Below are 23,794 nucleotides of genomic sequence, written 5' to 3'. Positions count from 1 at the left end.
TAAACATGGGTTAAGCATCTACCATGTGCCAGGCACTATGATAAAAACTGAGGATACAAAAAGAGGCAAAAGACACTCCCTACCCTCAAAGAGCTCACAAAATAAAATTAGATCATTAGATCATTAGATAGATTCTCTTTAACAGAGATTCTTAACCTCCTTTATGTCCTCTAGGAGCCTAGACATGATGTTTTTAAAGACACAACATATATAAGATTGCAAAGGAAATCAATTCTATTAAAATATAGTTTAAAAAATTTTTATTAAAGAAAAGTCACAGACATCAAGTTAAGGATCCCTGATCTGTGGATGATTTATGAGAAGATATGAGAGTAATCATAGGAAGAGAAAACCTGAGTTTCTACTAGTGAGGAGAAAGTCTACCTTGATGAGGTCATAGATTCAGCAAAAGGGGAGAAAGAAGGAAGGAAGGAAGGAAGGAAGGAAGGAAGGAAGGAAGGAAGGAAGGAAGGAAGGAAGGAAGGAAGGAAGGAAGGAAGGAAGGAAGGAAGGAAGGAAGGAAGGAAGGAAGGAAGAAGAGAAAGAAAGGAAGGAAGGAACAAAGGAACAAAGGAACAAAGGAAGAGAAGAGAAGGAAGTTCCCTCCATGTTTACCCACTAATAGTGTGCTACCTCAATCTTTAGAAAGATTTTTTTTCAAGAACAAACATCTCATTCTTAGTTTCCTTTTGAAGAATATTGCAAATTACTACAAATCTGAAATTTTAAAATTTTACCTTTTTAAAGTGAAGCTATGTCTAGATCCTTAGCCTAGCAGCTCAGGAAATAATGGTATGTTCAGACCTGAGCTGATGCCATCAATGAAAAGATAACATACAATTTCAGAAAATTACACATTAAGTCCCAGATCCTATGCTAGCTCAACCCATTGTATTAATAAGTTTACAAATATTGAGTTAAATTTTAGTTTTCTAGTCTCTCCAGAAGAATTATATTCCTTATTAATTCCTCAATAGGAATTACCATTTGTTTCACTGAAAGTTCAGTCAAGCCATTTAGTAAACAACCATCCTCCCACAAAAATATTAGATTCTGATGTAGAGTGAAATAAACAGAATCTGGAAAACATTATACACAGTGACTGAAACCTTGTGGGACAATCAAATGTGATAGACTTTGCTACTAACAGCAATGCAATGATCCAGGGCAGTTCTGAGGGACTGATGAAAAAGAATGCTACCCACATTTGGAAAAAAGAATTGTTGGAGAGGATATGCAGATGAAAATATGATTTATCACTTGTTTATTTGGGTATAGGATTTGGGGTTTTGGTTCTATACAAAAATGAATAATATGTTAATGTGTTTTGTGTGAAAATCCATGTATAATATAGTTGATTTGCTTGTCAACTGGGTAGGGGAAGGGGAGGGAGACTACATGAATCATGTAACTTAAGAAAACTTATGTGTAAATTTGTTATTGGAATAAAATAAAGATAAATTTTAATTGTAAAAATATTAGATTCTCAGATGAAAGTGAAACCTATTCTCTCCTTCCTGAACTTGGGAGGTTACTTCCTGAACAATTAAAAATAACCCAGAACCTTCCCAGATTCAACCTATTCTTCTAGAACCTCAGGAGAAAAAACTACAATTTGCAGATTATTTTATACGGAGATTATCAAATTTCCTTCATCAAAAGGCAATGCTTTTTTTACAAGAGAGAATAAAACATCATTATACCACCCAAGATTCTACTTTCTAAGAAGGAACTCCCAAGACAGCTTCGGTAAGTTCCTGAACCAATCCATGGCTTCATTTACTTTATTAGACTTGATAACAATGATAAGATCTAGGTTTTTGCTTTCCTCCTGGTTTTTAAACAAATATTAGACATACGTATGCATATATGTATGTATATACACACACAGATATATATACATACACGTATCCCAATATGGGCTGTACCAAAGGTCTTGATGCAGTTTTAAATTTATCCAGCCTTAAAGCTGCACCAAGACTTTTGGAATCACCTGTGTTTTTAATATAAGATGTATGATGAGAAGTATCAGTGTCTAAACATAGAAGCAGATATATAGCTGTCAGTCTTGTAGCTCATAGAAGATCCTTAGCCAAAGAAGCTTCCCATGGGGCATGGTGGGGGGAACTCTGTGCATTTATAGGGGGAGGGGTTGTGAGGAGTCGTTGTAGGGGAGGGGCTCACAAGGGATCTCCTCTGAGAACTTCAGATCAGAGATCTGAAATTAGACACTCTACAAAGGGCTGTCAGACCGGTGTAGACTTTCTCTCATCTTTGGGGGAGAAACAACAACAACAACAACAACAACAACAACAACAACAACAACAACAACAACAACAACAACAACTCTATTTGGTAACCGAGGCAGTAAAATGAATGGACTGGTAGGTAGAAATGGAAGACTGGTGACATAAAAATGAAAGAAATCGGCCCTCATATTGCTCGGGAGGGGGGGGGGGGGGGAGGAAGGTTGGGGAGAAGAATGAGGCGGGAGGGGAGGGAGCAAACCAATCAACAGTCAACAGCGTTATAGCACTCTTCCTATAACATGTCAGAATGCAGCCTAGGAAAACGAAACTAAATTATCTAAATCATTCCTCCTACCCCACCCTCACTTTAAGGAAATCTCCCACACTCTGGCTAAGTCTTCAAAAGAACGAGAATGAATGGACTGAGACGGAGGAGATGCTAAAGAAAGGATCAAAGCTGCAGAGAGGCCAGGATACTGACAAGATGTGGAGAGCCAGAGAAAGGTAGGGATGGGAGGAGCTGGCTGGCTTTCTTTTTCCTGCTTTTTTATCCTAGGGTTTTTTGTATTATTAGAAAAAAAATTTTTAATTAGGTTGTGAACTTGTAGAGCAATGTTTAAAACAAAACGTTCATTGCTTTGTTGCAGGCTTAGCTCTCCAAAAGGATTTCTAAACGCTATGTAATAAGAAATTTGAAAATGTATACTATAGATAGTGGGTAGATAGGTAAACACCCCGATGGTAGACAGACAGACAGATAGATAGATAGATAGATAGATAGATAGATAGATAGATAGATAGATAGATAGATAGAGATAGATAGACAGACATACAGACAGACAGACAGATACATAGAAACATAGAAATACAGACAGACAGGCAGACAGATACATATATTCATACATAGATACATAGATAAGACAGATAGAAGATAGATAGATAGATGATAGAAAAGATGGATAGATAGATAGGTGATAGAAGGATGGATGTATAGATTTATGTAGATATATTTATACATAAATATATAAATCTAGTTATAGATTATTAAAATATGTTTTATATATATGCACTACAAGATAATTATAATTCTATTAAAGAACTTAGCAAGGTAGTCCTAAATCCAAGAGATCATTTAAAAGAGATTCTTTAAATCTAATCTAAGACAACATCTCCATCTCCAAGTAGCACTGTCATTTTCATATAGGATTAAAATAGAAACTGTTCAGAAAATTACTAATTCAGCAAATTATTTGAGTCTAAAGTCATATTCAATCAGTGTGGGAATTTCTTTTCTTTTTAAGTTAATTTAATTTCCATTTTAGCTCTTTTTCTAAAAATAAATACTTTTGATATCTACCTAACAGCATAAATAGGAGTCAGAACCCAAAGATTTCAGGACAAAGGTTTGAATTCTGTTCTCTGTGACCTTGGATGAATAATTTTTATCTCCCTTCACCTTAATTTCCTAACTCTTGTGTGTAAATAGGACAATCAGACAGGCTGGGTTTTCAGTTATCCCCTGAGCCAAAGATCCTATTAAATATACTTCCTTCTCCTACCTTCATGTGGGAGGAAATTCCAGAAGTTTACTTCCTTTCAAGAGCATAGCTTTCTCATTTGGAGCAACTCATTCTCCTTTTCACAGTCATGGACTGCTTTCCAAAGGTTAGTGAGGCAAATAGCCAGGAAAATAGAAAAGATACTTCACTTGATCCTAGGCAAAAGGCTGAGAAGCAATGGAAATGAAAGAGAAAGTGAAAAAAGTATTGTACCAACTCCTTCCCTAGCCTATTGTCCTAGGAACTCAGTGAGTTCTCTGGGGGTCATTGATTTCAAATCTATTGCCAGTCTTCTAAGAGTCCAAAATCCATTTTCCACTTTGTCCAACTGTTCAGAAGTGGCTCTATATGCTAGATTAAATTTGAACCAAACATTTTGTCTGTCTAAAATAAGAAAAATGTCCTTTATTCCTCTCACTCTTTATTCTATAAATATTTACTAAGATACAACATGTGGCTTGAATTTTGTGAGGCAGCAACTTTATTACATTTGCTGACTTATGAAACAAGGTAAATATATTTATTTAGTATGATGTAGGTATATAATAGAGTGCAGAGTACTTATTATTTTTAACCCTTACCTTCCATCTTAGAACTAACACTGTTTATTGGCTCCATGGCAGAAGAGCAGTAAGAACTAGGCAATTGGAGTTAAGTGACTTGCCCAGGGTCACATAGCTAGATGTGTCTGAGGCCAAATTAAAACCTAAAACCTCCTGTCTCCAGAACTGGCTCTCAATCCACTGAGCCATCTCATTGCCCCTGTGCAGAGTACTTATAATGAATGTAGAGAGGTGATGAGCCAGCATCTGGGAGAATCCAGTGACATAGAATGGGTTACATGTATAAATGTTCTGTAAATAGGAGTGTGGGTGGGGTTGGAAAGGAAAGAGAAGCGAATAATCATTTATTTAATAATATAATATATTATTAATAACAATAATACTATATTCCCTGCATTATGCTGCTATGCACTTTACAGGTATTATCTAATTTGATTCAATCTTGTCAGGTAAGTGCTATTATTATCCCCATTTTACAATTGAATAAACAGAGGTTAAGGGACTTGCCCAAAGTCCCACAGATAATAAGTGTCTGAGGCAGAATTTGAACTCGTGTATTCCTGATTCTAGGCCTAGGGCTCTATCCACTGTGCCACCTAGATGCCTAGGTATAACCTAATTGATTATAATGCTCTATCCATGTGATTAAGAGAAATCTTTTTTCTCCTCTTCCCTCTATCTGTATAGCTGGAAATGGAGGTCAACTCAAAAAGACCATCATTTGCTCCTTCTTTTGCTCTGGTCTCTTGTCTCTTGTTCTCAGTATGCCCTGAGATATGGGGAAGGAAAGGGAAGATTTATTCTTTTGTTCTTGATCATGTAGCCTTACTTTCCAAGATTCAAGGCTACATCTAGTCTCTCTGAGATTTATGAGATTTTTCTTTTCTAATACTCTTGACTTGAGCCTTCAGGCTAGGAGGGAAAGACACCAATATCATCTAACCATTTAACATCAGCTAGTTTGTACCAAGGGATATTTACTCCAAAGATATAAGTAAGAACAAAGCACAACCATTTCCCTCCAATACTTTGGGGGGACACTTCCCCTTATACCACCTTGGTCTCTAGAGAAATTGTGTTCACTCTCCATATAGCATTGGACCTACCAAGTTCACAGCCAAATGAGTATATTTATCAATAGAATCCATATAGGTGCTAAAGGTCACTCCCAAAGCCTCCTTCTTGCTCCTCTGAGCACTAGGGCTAAACTGGATGAGAAACTGGGTAGCCTGAAAGCTTCTTCATGATCTTCTGTAACTCAAAATTGGAGACTCCAATCCCTTCCCTTCATCAAAAAGAACAAATGTTCAGGCTAACTACTAAGGCCCATTTCTTGGGGCCAAATGGCTTCAGCAGAGTCCTATGGGCTTACAGAATCTCCAGGAGCTAGCAGGAGAAGAGATGCTCTTTAAAACATAACTATGTTTTAAAGTAATTATTCAGTTTAATTCAACTTGACAAGGATTTTTTTTAATTTTTATAAATTGTAATTGATATCTTTTTGTTTCTGTTTCTTTCCATTCACCTCCAGAGAAAGAACTAATAAAGAGAAATAAGCAAGACATAGTTTTATTTTTTCAAATGATGTCATCTCTAGTTCTGGGAAGGAGAAAGGTAGAAAATACCTGGGAATTTCAATGTAATAAACAAATTAATTAAGAAGGAGAAAAAAACCACCAAAGCACACCCAAAGAGAATGAAATAAAAAGACTGGACCAAGTCTAACTTTTAGACGATGTCCTCAATTCTGGCTGTACAGGCATTCCAAAAAGAAAAAAAAAAAGACTTCTAACCTTGGGTACAGCAGATCAGAAACAGTTAAACTCACTAATCTTCCTCTCTCTATGTCAGTCAACAGTACTTTGAGTAGTTTGCCCTTCGGTCAAGTCTGAAATCCTCTTGGAACTTGAACAACTGTGGGAAGTGAACTGTCTACCAGTAGCCAGCCTCATCCCTCTACCTTTGCTTCCTGCCCCAGACTTCCAGTGGTTTCCTACATTTAAAAATAAGGAGGTAAGATTAGAGAATCTTTAAGGTCCCTTCCTTCCAACTCTTAACACCTAGTGCTTTCAGGTCCTTGGTTTCCAAACATTCTGTACTTGGATAGAAATATGAAGTTTCTTCATATTTCCTTGCTGCTCAGAAGTTGTTAAAACTGTTATAAATGCTTTGCTTTGTCTAAGAGCTTCAATCTGTCAACTTTTGGGGGAAGATTTTTAATTGTGTTTTTTCCCAATTGCATACAGAAACAGTTTTTGATATTCATTTTTTAATATTTTGTGATCCAAATTCTCTCTTTCACTCCCTCCCCAAACCCCTTTTCAAGCTCATAAGCAATATCATATGTTATACAGGTGCTGTCATGCAGCATATATTTCCATATTCTTCATGTTGTGAAAGAAGACACGTATTGCTCATTGAAAAAACTCACGAAGGAAATAAAGTGAAAGGTGCTTTAATCTTCACTCAGATTCTATCAGCTCTCTCTATGGCAATGTTTAGCTTTATTCCCTGTGAGTTTTTCAGAGTTGTCTTGGATTTTTGCATTGTTAATAATTAAGTCACTAATAATGCAAGAATGTCATCAGACCAGCAAGAGTCGATGGCAGATTGCAGGATTGTTAAGATATCCTTGATGCGGAGCAGGAATGAAGTAATAGAGGCCCTGCCAGGTAAAAGCAAATTATTCCTGGTCTCCCTCATGGAGGGGAATTGGCATTGGCTAAGTCAATGACCACAGACTAGTTCATTAACCTTCAGTTTAAGGAGACCATATCAGGAACCCCTGGGGCTATAACGCTGCCTTGTTAGATTCTCTGTAATCCACTGCCAGTCTCTGTGTATTGCTGGCCTTTTTAATTAGCCACATAAGACATTAAGCATCCTATAGTCAAAGGTTATATAATGGGGAAGGCATTCCCATACCCACTTCTGTTTTGTATTTGATATTAATTTTTTCCCCAAAAGTTGATATTAACTTATGTTTTCAAAAGTTCTAAAACAAAAGTTTTTAAGGGCTAGAAATTGAGATTGAGTGACTTGCCCAGGATTACATAACTAGGAAGTGTCTGAGGTCAAATTTGAACTCAAAACCTGGCTCTCTATCCACAGAGCCACCTACCTGCCTTGATCCCCAGGGTTCTTATTCAGCCAGAGGAAGATTGAATATCTCTAAAGTACCCTAACTGCCTCCTTTATTGTCCACCATCTCACAGATGGGAGGCAGGGGATTCCCCCTTGTGAAGTGTGTAGCTCTCACACATTTTCATAATAGGCACTTATTAAATATTTATTGATCTTCTGGCCATCCCAGGCTATGTCTGACCAGTCTTCTCCATTCAAGTGATAACCAGTTGCTTTAGAAAGGAAGAAGTCAATAACCCTCCTGAAAAGGACATAAACTCCTTTGTCATTCCCTCTCCTCCACCCCCTCTACTGACTACCCAGATCATCCTTATGCATATGTCTCTGGTTTATGTTATCCAGGTCCCTTCACTCTCTCTTCCTGCCTGCTATGTGACCTTAACAGTCTTGTTTGAGGAGGTCAGAAGCAGACACTGGAGCAAGTGCTTTGCATCTTTGGGGGTGGCTTTATTTCCTACCTTAACTAGTGAGCAAAATCACAAGGGGTCCCAAGGATCCCTGGGAGACCAACCCCAGGAGCCCTGCCACTTCTTCCCCAGGGAAACCCTGGGGAAGCCAGAGGGGTTGTGAAAGAAATTACTTTAAAACTGCAGAATAATAAGATATTTATTAGGAGTGTTCCACAGGAGGGGAGTGGGCTTACATCCAGAAGGAGAACATTGCATGTTGAGTGGGGGAGAGATTTATATGAGGTTCCAGTTACTAAGGAAAATACGTAGGTTCATCAGCAAGTCTAATAATAAGGTAGCAAGAGGAACAAAAAACATATTCAAGGAACAAGGAATGGGGACGTGGTTTTGGAAAAAGCAAGTATGAGGAAGAGGAGATTTGCAAAAGTGCATGCCATATGCTAAGTCTTTTATATTTTGCAAATGTTGCCTTAGTACACTCAGGGGTTAGCAATAAAGGATCAGGGTTGCTCAGGCAAAATAGCATAGTCTCCAAGTCTGCAAAACTAGACAGTTAGACTAGATGATCATATCTCTCAAGTCTTTCCAGCTCTAAGGCTATGACCTCATCGTCCTGAATGCCATTCCAGGAGTAGTAAACAAAAAAGTCAGAATGGAGGAAATCTAGGAAGGGCCTAACATGAAATGAAAGACCTATTCCTGGGAAGCACCTTAAGAAGCTAAGGTATAAATGACAAAGGGGGAAATATAGACCAAGCCAGGATGGGAGAATAAAGGAATATGGGGTGATAGACTTGAGTTTATCTATCTATCTATCTATCTATCTATCTATCTATCTATCTATCTATCTATCTATCTATCTATCTTTCTATCTGTCTGTCTCTCTGTCTCTATCTATCTGTCTATCAATCTAACTGTCTATTTTCTAGCTACTTATTTATGTCTGTGTCTTTCTCTAACTCTTTCTGTCTGTTTGTTCCTCTCCCTCCCTCCTCCCTATCTATCTACTCATTTATATTTGTTAATTTGTTCATTACTGTTCATTTTAAATGTTATTTTCCCCAATTAAGTGTAAAAAGCACATTTTAACCTTTTAAAACATTTTTGAGTCCCCAATTCCCTTACTCCCTCATTCTCCTCCCCTTCTCTAAAAGGGTAAGAAATCTGATATAGACTTTACATGTGCAATTATGTAAACATTTTTTTCATTATTAGTTTATTATTGCTTATTTTTAAAGGCTAGGTCTCCCTATTTTGTCCAGGTTAGAAGTGCCCAGTTTCTCAACTGATTGGTACAGGAACTTTGACTTGTTCTATTTCCAATCTAGTGGGTCCCCCTCTCAGAGGCTTACCAAATCAATTTAATAACAAGCATTAAAAATTTTTAAAATAAGTTCTTATCTGTAATTTTTTTACTATCAAGATTTCTCCCAGTATTCCTCTTCCTTCTCCTTTAACAGAAAGCCAACCCATTTAATAATGTTTTTAAATTTAAAAATGAGCAGATTAATACATTGTGAAAATCTGAACATCAGTGTTATGTACCACAACATGGATCTCTGACCTCCTTAAAGAAGTCATGTTAGTGACCCTGGGAAAGTCACTTAACCTCCATTGCCTTATTCTTACCACTCTTCTGACTTGAAACTAATATTTAATATTGATTCTAAGACAGAATGTAAGTGTTTAGAAAAAGTCATGCCAGGCTGTCTTCTTTTGTTCCTTTTTCTTTGCAGCCATAGTTCTTCATATTTTTTTAACATTCACTTTTGATTGATCGATGAATGTTTATTCCATTTACATTGTTGTAGTCATTGTGAATAGCTTAACCCTGCTTACTTCATTCTGTAACAGATCATCTAAGTTGCTTGATGCTTCTCTATATGGAATATAATAATCATTTCTTATAGTACAATAAGATTTCATTACATCCACATATCATGATTTGTTTTGATATTCACCAATCGATGAGTTTAAAAGGGCTACTAAAAATATTTTGAGAGACTTGGATTTTCTTGTTGTCAGTGACCTCATTTGGGGTCAAAACCTCATGAGTCAAGGGGTCTGGACTTTTTTGTCACTTTATTTGCATAATACCAAAATGCAGCAAGCACTTATTATTAAAGGAACAACAATGTTAGAAAGATATTGGATTCTATGGGTATATGTTCAAAAATGAAGTAGTCCCTGAACTCAAGAAGCTTACAACCTATTTGGAGAAGAAAGTATGCATAAAGATGTAAATAAGAAGCACTTTCTGGGGGATAAAGAGAAATGTCAAAGATATGGAGTATTAAGAAAAGCTTTCCGTGGAAAAGTCAGTGGAGCAAAGCCTTGCAGATAAGGAGCAAAGTGATTTATTGTAAAATGTTTTCAATTTAATTTTAGAGATATATTTGAAAATGGAATGAAGGTTTTTTTATTTTTTTCTAACCAAAGCCAAGTGATTAGAGCTGAAATGATTGGAAAATGTACCTTTTCCATTTCAATATTAAATATTCCCAGAACACCTTTCTTTCATGGCCTATAGCTATGGTAGGCTTAATTGCATTCAACCAGAATCTTCAAACTACACCTCAAATTTATGGATTACCAGAGAACTCACTGTCTAACACAGATTTTCAAAATATACATGTTAGAAATAAAGGATATCCACCACCATAGAAAGAATAGAAGGAATCTGAATGCAAATTGAAATGTTTTCTTTATTTTATTCCCTCCACAAATTTTTCTCTAATCAAAGAAATATGTCCTCTTTCACAACACAACCAACATGGAAATATACATTATATGATAATATATGTCTAACTTAGGTTACCTGCCCTCTTATGTAAGGGGAAGAAGGAGAGAGAGTAAGAATATGGATTGCAAAATATCAGAAAACAAATATTGAAAAATTATATTGACATATAATCTGAAAAATATTATAATAAAAATACATGGAGAAGCATGAACAGAGAATGGAGTAGGAATATAAGAGAATGGCAGGATCCTAAAAGAATAGTATCAGGAACTCTAACTATCAGAATGAGCTACATTTGATGATGAGTACTACAAATACAACATTTTCTTTTTGCCCCTAGCTGCAAGGCTAAACAAGGACAAATTGGATGAAAGTGATGGAAAGGCAGATTTTGTAGGGAAAATTTCATAAAAGTTAACAAAAGTATTGAAAAATGAGTTTCTGGTCACTGGAGACCTTCAAAGGAAGACAAGTTGATGACTATAATCAAGGATATTCCAAAAGGAATGTTTGTTTAGCTTTAGCATGGACTAGATGCTCTCCGAGGTTCCTTCGAACTGTGATTTTGTGATTCAATGAACAATTAAGTACATTGTACACTATGCCAAATATATGCTACAAAATTAATTTTATTGTTCCTTTAAAGGAAGGAGTGAAACATCTTTGAAGATACATCTTTGAAATGGCTGATCCAATCCCAAAGGTTGATGACTGGACCAAAGAATATGTGAAACAATGGGTAACAGAAGAACTTCGGATTGATGAAAGATATGGAGAAATCCTACTTTCTCAAGAAGTGACAGGCTTAGTATTAAACATTTTAACTGAGAAGGATCTTATAGATATGGGCATACCAAATGGTCCAGCTCTTTTGATAATGCGCACTTATAAAAAGTTGAGGAACATTTCACCAGAAAAACCCGTTCAGGCATCTGGAACACAAGAGAGATTGAAAACCCCTGGAAAGGGAAAGGGAACAAAAGTAAAACTTGAAACAGAAAATACAGATGAGGTTATTTCAATCATTAATTCTCAAGAATCAAAGCTCAGTAGAAAAAATATGTTAGATGATGCAGAAGGCACAAAGAAAAAAACAAACCCCAAGGTAGAACCAAAAAGATTGTTTTGCATGCCATATCCTTTTGACAGCTTTCATGACAGCTGTCGTTATATACAGCATTATATTTTACAGCCAGAAACAGGACCACTAAATCTCATTGATCCAGTCCATGAGTTCAAGGCATTGATTAATACTGAGACAGCAACTGAGGAAGACATCAAAATGAAATTTAGCAATGAAGTCTTTAGATTTGCTTCAGCCTGCATGAATTCCCGTACCAATGGCACTATCCATTTTGGTGTCAAAGACAAACCACATGGAGAAATTATTGGTATGAGAATTACCAACAAAGATGCTTTTGTTGACCATTTTAATAAGATGCTCAGACACTATTTTGATGATAATCACGTCAATAAAGCACGCAAATGTATTAGAGAACCCAGGTTTGTAGAAGTCTTATTGCAGGACAATACTTCATCTGATAGATGTGTTATTGAAGTTGATGTCATCCCTCTGTATTCCATATGTAAAGAATTTTATTTCTCCATCAAGCAGCAAGTGTTGAAAGATGGAAAGTGGAAACTAAATGATGAGTATGGACTTTTTGTGAGGGAAGGAGCCAGCACTAAAGATATCCTTGCTAACGTCAGGCAAAATGATGCAAAATATAAAATGTTTTTACTTGAATTGCAAACACTGGCAAGTTCCAGAAAATCTGCTGAAGAAGAACATGTAACAAAAAGGAAGATGAAGGAAATTGAAGGACCAAAGCTGGTGAAATTGCTCACAGGAGACCAAGACTTGTTGGACAATTCCTACTATGGCTGGTACATTCTGGTGGCCAGCAAGTGCCATCCAAATCAAACAAAGCACCTGGACTTTCTAAAAGAAATTAAATGGTTTGCTGTGTTGGATTTTGATCCTGAGTCTGCAGACAATGGATTGGCAAAGTCTTACCGGGAGACCCGAGCTGCAAACCTTCACTTTCCACACCAGTATGATGACAAAACTATCCAAACTCCTGATAAGTTGAATCTTTATCAACAGCCCAGCTGGATCTTTTGCAATGGTAGAACAGACCTGGAAAGTCCGGAAGACAAACCTTTAGAATCATGTTTATGGCAAAGAGAAAGAGCTTCTGGAGTCAGAAAACTCATTTCGTTTCTTACACATGAAAATGTAATGCCGAAAGGGAAGTTCTTGGTGATATTTCTGTTACTCTCTCCAGTGGAAGATCCAAGAGATCCCCTCATTGAAACTTTCTGTGCCTTCTACCAAGATCTGAAGGGAATGGAAAACATATTATGTATTTGCATCAGTTCACAGATATGCCAGCGATGGAAAAGTCTTCTACAAGCCAGACTGACAGTGGGCGATGAACTCTCAAACCAATGTATTTCTACCTTAAGCCTTGAAAAAATAAATGGTACAATTCTTAAATTAAAATCAAGGATTCGTTCTTCACAAAGGTTTTTGCCATCAACTGGTTCATCTACTGTTCTTCTGAAAAGGGAAGAAGATTTCATGAGTGCTCTAGAAATCCTCTGTGAAAATGAATGTAAAGACACAGAATTAGAAAAGAATAAAGACAAGTTCTGTGAATTCATGAAGTCTCAAGAGAAAGATTTTTATCGAGGTGGTAAAGTTTCTTGGTGGAACTTCTACTTTTCCTCTGAAAATTATTCTTCGGCTTTTATCAAAAGGGATTGTTATGGGAAACTTAAAGAGATGATTCTGCACTGGGCAGATGCCCCTAAACAAATATGTGCCAAAATTATTAATCTTTATCACCATCCAGGCTGTGGGGGGACTACACTGGCCATGCATGTTCTCTGGGAACTAAAGAAAACATTCCGGTGTGCTGTGTTGAAAAATAAAGCAGCTGAATTTCCAGAAATTGGAGAACAGGTAACCAGCTTAATCACATATGGTTCAAATGGCCATCAGGATTATTTACCTGTCCTGCTTCTTGTGGATGATTTTGAGGAACAAGAAAATGTCTATGTGCTACAGAATTCTATACAGGCAGCTGTAGCAGAAAAGGGTATTCAATATGAAAAACCTCTAGTGATCATCCTAAACTGTATGAGGTCTCAGAATCCCCAAAAAAGTGCAAAACACCCAGACAGTATTTCTCTGATACATCAACTTTCTCTCAAAGAGCAAAGAGCTTTTGAGATCAAGCTGAAAGAAATTGAAAAGCAATACCAGAACTTCGAAGACTTTTATTCTTTCATGATCATGAAAAGTAATTTTGATGAAAAATACATAGAAAATGTTGTCAGGAACATCCTGAAAGGGCTTAAAATACCTAGCAGGGAAGCACAACTCATTTCCTTTCTGGCTTTACTGAACTCTTATGTTACTAATTCCATCATCTCAGTATCCCAATGTGAGGAATTCTTGGGAATTTCAAGCAAAAGGGCTTACTGGGGAACTGAATGTCTCGAAGACAAGATGCAAACCTGTTCCATGATTCTGATTCAAACAGAAGTGGAGGACAGAGGGAGATACAAAGGCGTAAGGATTATCCATCCTCTGATCGCCAATCACTGTTTAGTAGAATTGAAAACCACTTATCGTTTGACTAAAAGTCACATCACAATGCAACTGTTACAAACGAGTTTGTTTTATGATGTTGGACTAGGAAGAGATAAACTTTCCCAAGATGTGGAAACCTTGTTGCTTACCAGGCAGCGCAGGGAGCATGGGGATGAGACAGATACTTTGTTTTCCCCATTGATTGAAGCAATACAACAGGAAGAGGGGAACCGGGAAGTTGAAACTGTCTTGAAGGAAGGAACTATCCGGTTCCCCCAGAATGCATTCATTTGTCAAGCCCTAGCAAGACATTTCTACATTAAGGAGAAGAACTTTCCTAATGCTCTGAAGTGGGCAGAGAAGGCAAAAACATTTGCACCCGACAATTCCTATATCTCAGATACAATAGGCCAAGTCTACAAAAGTAAGATAAAATGGTGGTTGGAAGAAAATGAAAGAAAGAAAATCATTACTGCTCCTGATCTAAGAAGTCTCTTGGAAACTGCTAAAGGAGCCTCCGAAGCCTTCAAATTGTCTCAGGAGCAAACTAAAGCAAAAGACAATTATAGAGAGGATTTGGAAAGTCAAAGAACGAAAAGGAGATATGATTCATACAATACAGCAGGCTATCGAGGAGAGATTGAAGTATGTCTTTACACAATCCAGATTTTACAGCTCATTTCTTTTTTCAGCAAAGAAGATAAAATGTGTAGCAAATATATGGCACAATTTTTATCTGGGAGCAGTGGTATTCCTGGGGATCCAAATGATGAATATCACTCAGTCCTCAAGGAGTTCATTCCTTATCTGAGTAACTTGCAATTAGCGTTGAAACAAGCCTTTGACTTTTTTGATGACTACTTTGTCCTTCTGAAATCCAAGACCATCATTAAAGAAAAGGAAGAGCTAAAACTTTGGAGAAAGATGGCTCAATATTTCAATAAGTATGCAGAAGTATTTGGTCCCGTAGATCTGCAGCAATCTCAGGACAAAAAATCCAAATCAAAATTTGTTTTGCCAATTCAGATAGAGAACTGTAGGAGAAGCCTGGAGATTTTAAAAGCAGACAAGTTCTCTGGATTACTAGAATATCTTCTAACCAATCATGAAAGTGCTGCCAACAAAATGGAAGAAATCATAAATAAATATACTTATCTCCTTGAACAGTTGACCAGCAAAGTCTATTTGAGAGAAAAACAGAATTTCATTCTGGCCAACATTGTTCTCAGTTGTATAAAACCAGCTTGTAGACTGGTGCAGCCCCTTCCCAAATTGAAGGAACAGCTCCGAGAAGTCCTGCAGCAAGTAGGTTTGGATCACAAATTCTTAGAACCTTACTTCCTTGCCTCACTTTTGTTCTGGCCAGAAAACCAACAACTTGATTCAGATTCAAGACAAATGGAAAAGTATGTCTTATCTCTAAACAGATGCTTCAGGTACCAGTACAAATACATGTGTCAGTTCAAGCAGCCAATTGCACATTTTTACCTTGGAAAAAGGAATGGCCTCAACAGACTGGTGCGCAAAGTCACAATCGAGCAGTGTTTTGGAAAGGGGGTGTCGGACATGAATGTTCTGTGGCAGAGTGGAGATGTATGGAAGGAAGAAAAAGTAGAGAAACTTTTACAACGATTAAAGGGTCGAACTGATGGTGAACTCATCTATGTAGACTATGGAAAAGATGAAAAGATCAAGATCCCAGTGAGACCTGTTTTCTTAGGTCAGCTACGGAGTGGCAGAAGTATAGAAAGAGTATCTTTCTACCTGGGATTTTCCATTAGAGGTCCACTTGCATATGACATAGAGATCATTTAAGATCTTAAAGGATTCCCATTGATTGGGGAATGGCTGAACAAATTGTGGTATATGTTGGTGATGGAATGCTATTGTGCTAAAAGGAATAATGATCTCAAGGATTTCTATGTGAACTGTAATGACCTCCAGGAATTGAAGCAGAGTGAAAGGAGCAGAACCAGGAGACATTGTACACAGAGACTGATACACTATGGTACAATCAAATGTAATGGATTCCTCTCCTAGCAACAAAACAATGACCCAGGACAATTCTGAGGGACTTATAAGAAAGAATGCTATCCACATCCAGAGAAAGAACTGTGGGACCCAAAATGCAAAAGAAAAATATATGATTGATCACATGGTTCGATGGGGATAGGATTGGGGTTTTGGCATTAAAAGATCACTCTATTGCAAATATGAATGACAGGGAATTAGGTTTTGAACAATGATACATGTATAACCCAGTGGAATTGTTTGTCAGCTCCAGGAGTGGGGAGGAAATGAACATGAATCGTGTAATCATGGGAAAATATTTTAAATAAATAAATTTTAAAAAATTAAAAAATCTTAAAACTATTCTCTTCTTGTTTTCTGAGGCTTCTCCTCTCAGTTTTCAGTCTGAAATCAGAATTGTATAATGCTTGCTTTTCCTCATACTTTATTACATAAGACACTATTGAAAATTTACTTTACTTCTTTGCTACCATTAAGACCTGAATTATTTCCAAATGTCTCTTATTTCTAAAATCTGGTGGACTATTAAAGAAAAAGGAAGCTTTGTTACTGTTATTCTCTTCATTCCCCACCCCTACACACACACACACACACACACACACACACACACACACACCTATAAAGGATCCTTTCCATCTTAGGGTCTACTTCACACAGTGTTATGAAATGGATTAATCAATGATTTTTTTTTAAGTCCTGATTCTGACAGATTCTAGACTCCTGATCATCCATTGGCCAATTCTGGGAGCAATGACAAGTCACTGAGCCTGCTTGTGCTTTAGATTCCTCTAATATAAAATGAGAGTCATAATAATTATCCTTCCTATCTCACAGGGTTGGTGTGAGGGTAAATATTTGCCGCTGGCCTATCCACAGAGAGAGCCGAAAGCACCCGGCTTGGAGGAAGTAGAGAGGTAGCTTTCCTTTGTAGCTCCCGAGTAACATCATTATGACAAGAATACTAAGTATGTACCGGTGGATGAAAGGGTTGTGAGAGAACAAGTTGAGCTTTGCAAGCATTCACTCTGTGCCTCCAATTAAAGTTAGCACACTTGCAGAACATAAGATTTAATGTGAGCTGGAGGGGCAGCTAGATGGTTCAGTGCATGGAGTAACCAGGTCTGGAGTCTGGAAGACCTGGGTTCAAATTTGGCCTCACATATTGCCTTAGCTGTGTGACCCTGGGCAATTCACTTAATCCTGAAAGCCTAGCCCTTGCTGCTCTTCTATTTTAGGACTGATACTAAGACTGAAGGTTTTTTTAAAAATAGATCAGAGTCTGTGACTTCTTCTCAGTGAAACTATGGGATGAGGACACGTTCAGAGGAGGGAGGATTAAGACCAGAAACGATTCGCAGAATATCTGAGGACCAGACCTAATTTATAAGTAAACAGGCGATTGGATTCTTAATGCCAAGACCAGAAAAGGGGTGCTAGAAGGACATTCCAGATGAAAGAACTTTCCAGTAACCTCTGCACAGGACTGTCAAAAAGCTTACTTGGATATTTAGCTGCGGAATTTAAACTCTTTCCATCCCACCCTCACCTTCGTGCCGCTACTGACCCACCTCCATCCCTCCCCTCCCCCAACCCCTCATCCCCGTGTCGGACTAGGGATCTGGGGACCGGAAAGCAAAATGTCTCTTCAAGGTTATTTTCCCTACAAGCCAACAGTAAACAGACACTTGAGCTACATTCCAAATTAAAGTTACAAAAAAGGAGGAGGGAGGAGGGGGGAGGAGTAAAAGACTTTAGTTTAGTGAGCAACTATCGCCATCTTCCGGTGATTATTTGAATTGCAATTTCATTGCCCTACCCTCCCACCTCCTTGGTTTGTTTTTCACATTCACTTCAAGGTATACAAATCACAGATATTTTGAAAAAAAAAAAAATTCAAACATCGCTCCCCTCTCCACCACCTAATTTTCAGTTTCTCTTTTAAAACAAAAGGTCTGAATAAGATCATATGTTAAAGTTTTGGTGTGGCATTCTTCTAATTTAAGGGAGCCACTGGTTAATTTTCAAATTTGGGCTTCCAAAGTCCCCCATTAAAAGAATCTATTGCTCTTCTCATAGCCTGCCCTGGATTTTATTCCCATATTCCAGGTTGGCAGGTGTACCTTTTGGCCTTTTCTCCTTCTGCCTTTTTCACCAACCACACTCCTATTCTGGGAGAGGGGGAAGGTGTTGTGGGGGTGGGGAAATAGCATGATATTTTTGGCTTCGGTGTCTGAGATTCCTTTCGCCTGCACCCCTCAAACTACTTGCCTCTATTTGTATTTCCTATAGAAAATCTTCTCTTATTTTTTTTAAAACCCCTACCTTCTGTCTTGGAATCAATACTGGGTATTGGTTCCAAGGCAGAAGAGTGGTAGGGACTAGGCAATGGGGGTTAAGTGACTTGCCCAGGATCACACAGCTGGGAAGTGTCTGATGCCAGATTTGAACCCAGGACCTCCCATCTCTGGGTCTGACTCTCAATCCACTGAGCCACCTAGCTGGCCCCTTTCCCTTATTTTAGTGAGATAGTAACTTATAAAAAAAAAATTCCCTCTAAGCCCTACCCTGAATGGTCTGTTATTGTCTGCCTTAAACTCTTCCCTTAACCTAATCCTCTTCCCAAGTGACAGTGGGACTAAGATACCAAAAGTTCATGCTGCAAAATCTTTCCTCACTCCCAAACACAAAATACCATTTACAGAGAGAGGTGTATTTTTTTGTTATAGAATATAAATAAGCTTCTCGAGGGCAGGGATAATGTTTTTCTGTATGTTCTATTGTACCCAGTACACTGTAAATACTCAATAAGTATTGATGATGGGGGGAAAAGTTATGGAACTTAAGTTTCTATGGGTGATAATCTCATCCTGTTGATACCTGACTGTCTTCAGCTCTCTGACTTCTCTCTCTCCCCACCTCTTTACCTCCCAACCTTTACCCCCCCTTCTCCCCACCAGGCTATAGTACTTTCCCATCCTCACTGACTTCCTTCTAGACTCAGCTCAGATCCTACCTTCTTCAAAAGACCTTTATTCATGGCCACCCCATCCTTTACCTTTGAAATTACCTTCCTTTTACATTGTACATATCTCACATGTACATAATTTATCTATATTGTTAAATTGTCTCCTCCATTACAATATATTTTTTTTTGCCTTTTTTTGTAACCAGAGAGCTTGGCACAATGCCTGGCACAGAGCCAGTGCTTTAATAAAAGTTTATTGATTGACTAACAGTACCTGATCTCATGGACTTTTCATTCGATCAGAGAAGACACTATATCCATATATGTCTGTGCAAAATATGTGGGGGGAAAAGATATATCCAGGAAGGGTTGGACACTTGCATGTGGGAGATCAGGAAAGAACCTCAAGATTTGAACTAAATGAATCTTTTTTTTTTTCATTTACAATTTGGGGAAGTCATTCACCTACTTCAGGTGGCATCTAAGTATTTTTTAAAATCCTCTATTAATGAAAACTTGTGAATTGGACATTGGAACCAGAGTTAAATCTAAAATCCTACTGGTGTGTCATTGAATAAAGTCATAATCTTTTGGGATCTAGGTTTCTTCTTCTGCAAAATAAAAGAGTTGGGCTAAGGTCCCTTTAAGTTCTAAATCTTTTTTAATATTTAAGAACAGAGATGCTTATTACAGAGAATGAAGGCTTTGTCACATTCTCGATTTCCATTTTCTCCCAATCTTTGAACTCTGGTTGGTTTGGCTGGGACACTTTTAATTTCCATCTCACTAAGCTTTGACAAGATCTAAGAAATGGAGGGGGAAAAACACTCAACAGTTTCTAGATTCCTGCCTCTGCCTCTGCCTTCCTCTGTAATTTCTGACAAGTTGTTTAGCCTGGGTTATGCTTCAGCTGTAAAATGAACATCATAATTGTATCATAGGATCACTGAATTCATAGCCAATAGTGAACTAAGAAACCACCTTTTTATGGGGCAGCAGTGAACAAAGAGTCAGACCTGGAATCAGGAGAACTTGGGTGCAAATTTGACCTCAGATGCTATATGACCCTGGGCAAGTCACTTAACTCCAATTGCTTTGTCCTTACTGCTCTTCTGCCTTGGAACCAATACTTACTAATACTTACTAATATGGATTCTAAGACAGAAGATAAGGGTTAAAAATGAAAATGAAAAGAGAAATAAAGAAGAAAGCTAGTTCAATGTTCTCATTACACAGATAAGGGAACTGAAATCCAGAGAGTTCACAGAACTTATCGGAGGTAACTAATGTCCAGAGCCTAACACAGTGTGTGACATATAGTAGATGCTTACTTAATGTTTGTTGAATTTCCATTTCTCAACAATCACACTGCTCTTTAGCTTCTTTGTACTTCTACATCATGACTCTGAGCTTGGTACTGTTCCCCCCATCATTCCCACTCTGTACACCCCCACTTTTTAGCTTCCTTTTATGTGCTGTCTTCCCCCATTAGAATGTAAGCTCCTTGGGGACAAAGGTTTTTTTTTTTAACTTTTATTTGTGTCCCCAGCACTTAGCACAGTGTCCAGCACATAGTAGGCACTTAATACCTATTTTATTGACTGACTGACTATCAGAGACTCTTACATGTCCAAATATTTCTTCCTTTTCTGGTTCATTGTCCCCACCCAGAGTCTTGGGATGTAAACTTTCTGACACCACTCAGGGTGTTGTTGCTAAATATCCTTGTGTAACATGATTCCCAACCTAATAATGAACCAATTTATTATTTACAGGTAAATAAGTAGGATTCAAAGAGAAATTATTCATTACCCCCTTAGGAGCACTCACACACAGAGAGACACTTTTCTTCATGACTTGGAAGTACTTTTAGCAATTATGACTTTAATGTAGAATTTCAAAGGCTTTAAACTTTTTTATATATTTATTATATGAATATACTCAGTTGACTCCCTCCCTCTCTCTCCTCTTTCCCATTAGAGATAGCATCATTTGACAAAAAAGATATATGTATATATAAAATTGTGTCCTACTCATTTCTGTTTATCAGTTCTTTTTCTGCACATGGATATGCCCAATTCATTTTCCAAATACTATTTCTATTGCTATATACACACATATATACACATATATATATTGGTTCTGCTTATTTCATTCTTCATAAGCCTTTTAAACAAACATTATCTTCCATCTTAGAATTGATACAAATATTGGTTCCAAGGCAGAAGAATGGTAAGGGCTAGGCAATGGGGATAAAGTGATAGTATCTGAGGTTACATTTGAACCCAGGTCTTCCAGACTCCAAGCCTGGCACTCTATCCACTAACCTATCTAGCTACCCCTTCATAAGCTTTTTTTTTTTAAACCTTTACCTCTGTTTTAGAATCAATACTGTGCACTGGTTCCAAGGCAGAAGAGTGGTAAGGGCTAGATAATAGGACTTACATGACTTGCTCATGGTCACACAGCTAGGAAGTGTCTGAGGTCAGATTTGAATCCAGGACCTCCCTCCCATCTCTGGGCCTGGTTCTCAATCCATTGAACCACCCAGCTGCCCCACTCCTTTCATAAACTTTTAATGTGTCATAGATCCTTTGGGCAATATAGTGAAGTCTATGGACCACTTCTCAGAGTATTGTTTTAAAATGCATACAATATACATAATTATTAAAAGAAAACAATTGTATTGAGATGCAATTAACAAATCTATTTTTAAAAATCAAATTCACAGATCTCAAGTTAAGAACTCCTGCTCTAGTGTGTCTTCTTAATATTTTCTTCTTTCAAGACAATTGTGGTTGCATTTGAACTTATTCCCCTCCATGGCTCATTTGGTTGTCCATATGGCATCACTCCTCACTCAGCCTGAAGGTCCCTGCTTCATAGCAGATGGCCAAGGTCATTGCTTTCCAACATCCTACTTATTAGATTCCTCCAAGGTGCTAGGCAGGTTTGTTCCACTTATACTTCTCCAATAAACGGTATAAATTCTCCTGTAGTTCTCTGTTGATGGTGTCCCAGGGAAAGTCCAATCCTGTAGCTTTGGAGGGTATTCCAGAGCTCCATGCCTTGACCATGACCTGAATTCAAATCTTGCTCTGGCTTTCTTTTAGTTCCACCTAAGTAAGATCCTGTCTTTTACTGGAAGGGTTCCCCAACCTCCTTAATTCTAGTGCCTTCCCTCAGTCGATTATTTTCTCCTTGTCCTCATTTGGCATGCTTTGGGTATATTTGTTGACATCTTAGATTGCAAACTCATTAAGGGTAATGACTTTCTTTTGTCTTTTTGTATTCCCAGCACTTAGCCTGGTACCTGGAACCTAGTAGACATTTAATAAATGTTTCTCGAATTATTGCGTTTCTCCCTTGTCCCACACTTCTACCACATATGTCCAATGTTCGGGAACATAACCTGCCCCTCACACTTCTAAGCAGGTCTAAGTCCCCAGTAGAAGAATGAATCGGTTGATTCCAGAGACTGCTACCTCAGTGGCTGGGCAGCATGGATTCCACCTGTGCCGGCTTTTTTCAGAAGTCCAAAGGTCCTGTTTTCCTCCCACACACAATGATTCTTTGGGGTCTCTGAGCCTAAATGGTTGGGATTTAAACTTCCTGGGTATACAGAGAGGTGTAGAGAATCATAGGTAAGAGAAATGCAAAGAGGAGAGCATTGATTGGAGGATCTGTGGATCCATGAGTTCGTTCCAGAGAACCACAGCCCCAGAGAGGGCTGGGACAGTCATCAGCAGAACAGAATGATGGAGTTGGTAGAGAAAAGGAGGAATTCCTAAACCCAGAGGAGTTGCTTCTGGGCCAGGTAAGAGCAAGCACTGAGAAAAAACAAGGGGCAGTGAAAGTCATGGCATGGGAAGGTGAACCTACAGGTGGTCTGATGAGGGTGGAGGATGCTAGAGATCTCTAGAAAATGGAACAAGAGTTGTTTTGCCCATTTTAAGGGCTCAGGTATAAGGTCTCCCCCCCCCTTTTTTTAAACAGTCGACAAGTATTTATAAGTGTTTGCTGTGTCCTAAACACTGTGCCAAGTCCTGAGGGCACAAAGAAAGACAAACCATTCCCTACCCTCAAGGAATTTACAGTCTAATAGAGGAGACCCTATGACAATAACTACATTCATACAAGATATATGCAGTGAAAACATTTCAGAGGGAAGGCAATGGCAAGGGGAGGGACAAGGGGAAGCAAAGGCTTCTTTTAGAAGATAAGATTTGAGCTGAATCTTGAAGGAAGCTGGAAAAGCCAGGAAGCAGAGCCTTTTAAGCATGGAGGCAGAGTTTGGTGTAGAAGGAGGAGGGAAGGAGTGTAGAGGAAGAAGGGAGAAGGGGAGGGAGGGAGGAGAAGAGAAGAGGGAATGAAAAGATGGAGGAGAGAGAGGAAAGAGAAACAGAGAGCTCTAGACAAAGGCAGAGGAAAGACAGACAGAGAAGGAAGAGAAAAAGAATGACGAAAGGAGAAATAAAGACAAAATTTTTGAGCTGTGCCTTTAAAGAATGCAAAAACATTCCAGAAGT

General features: G+C 38.0%; 1 protein-coding gene across 1 annotated transcript; it reads left to right on the top strand.

The window, feature by feature from the left end:
* The first annotated feature begins 1,550 nt into the window (after positions 1 to 1,550).
* Positions 1,551 to 16,631, top strand: LOC100028505 (sterile alpha motif domain-containing protein 9-like). Its single transcript, XM_016426413.2, has 4 exons — positions 1,551 to 1,749; positions 2,622 to 2,753; positions 6,223 to 6,384; positions 11,315 to 16,631. Exon 4 carries the CDS (start codon positions 11,351 to 11,353, stop codon positions 16,082 to 16,084), a length of 4,734 nt encoding a protein of 1,577 aa, XP_016281899.2. The 5' UTR covers positions 1,551 to 1,749; positions 2,622 to 2,753; positions 6,223 to 6,384; positions 11,315 to 11,350; the 3' UTR covers positions 16,085 to 16,631.
* The last annotated feature ends 7,163 nt before the right edge of the window (positions 16,632 to 23,794 follow it).

The sequence above is a fragment of the Monodelphis domestica genome, chromosome 5 (assembly GCF_027887165.1).
Source record: "Monodelphis domestica isolate mMonDom1 chromosome 5, mMonDom1.pri, whole genome shotgun sequence".
NCBI classification, from domain to species: domain Eukaryota; kingdom Metazoa; phylum Chordata; class Mammalia; order Didelphimorphia; family Didelphidae; genus Monodelphis; species Monodelphis domestica.
This window is presented reverse-complemented; position numbering and strand designations above follow the sequence as displayed.

Bases quoted from the DNA above. Each gene is read 5' to 3' on its own strand.
- LOC100028505 (XM_016426413.2), top strand. From the start codon at position 11,351: ATGGCTGATCCAATCCCAAAGGTTGATGACTGGACCAAAGAATATGTG.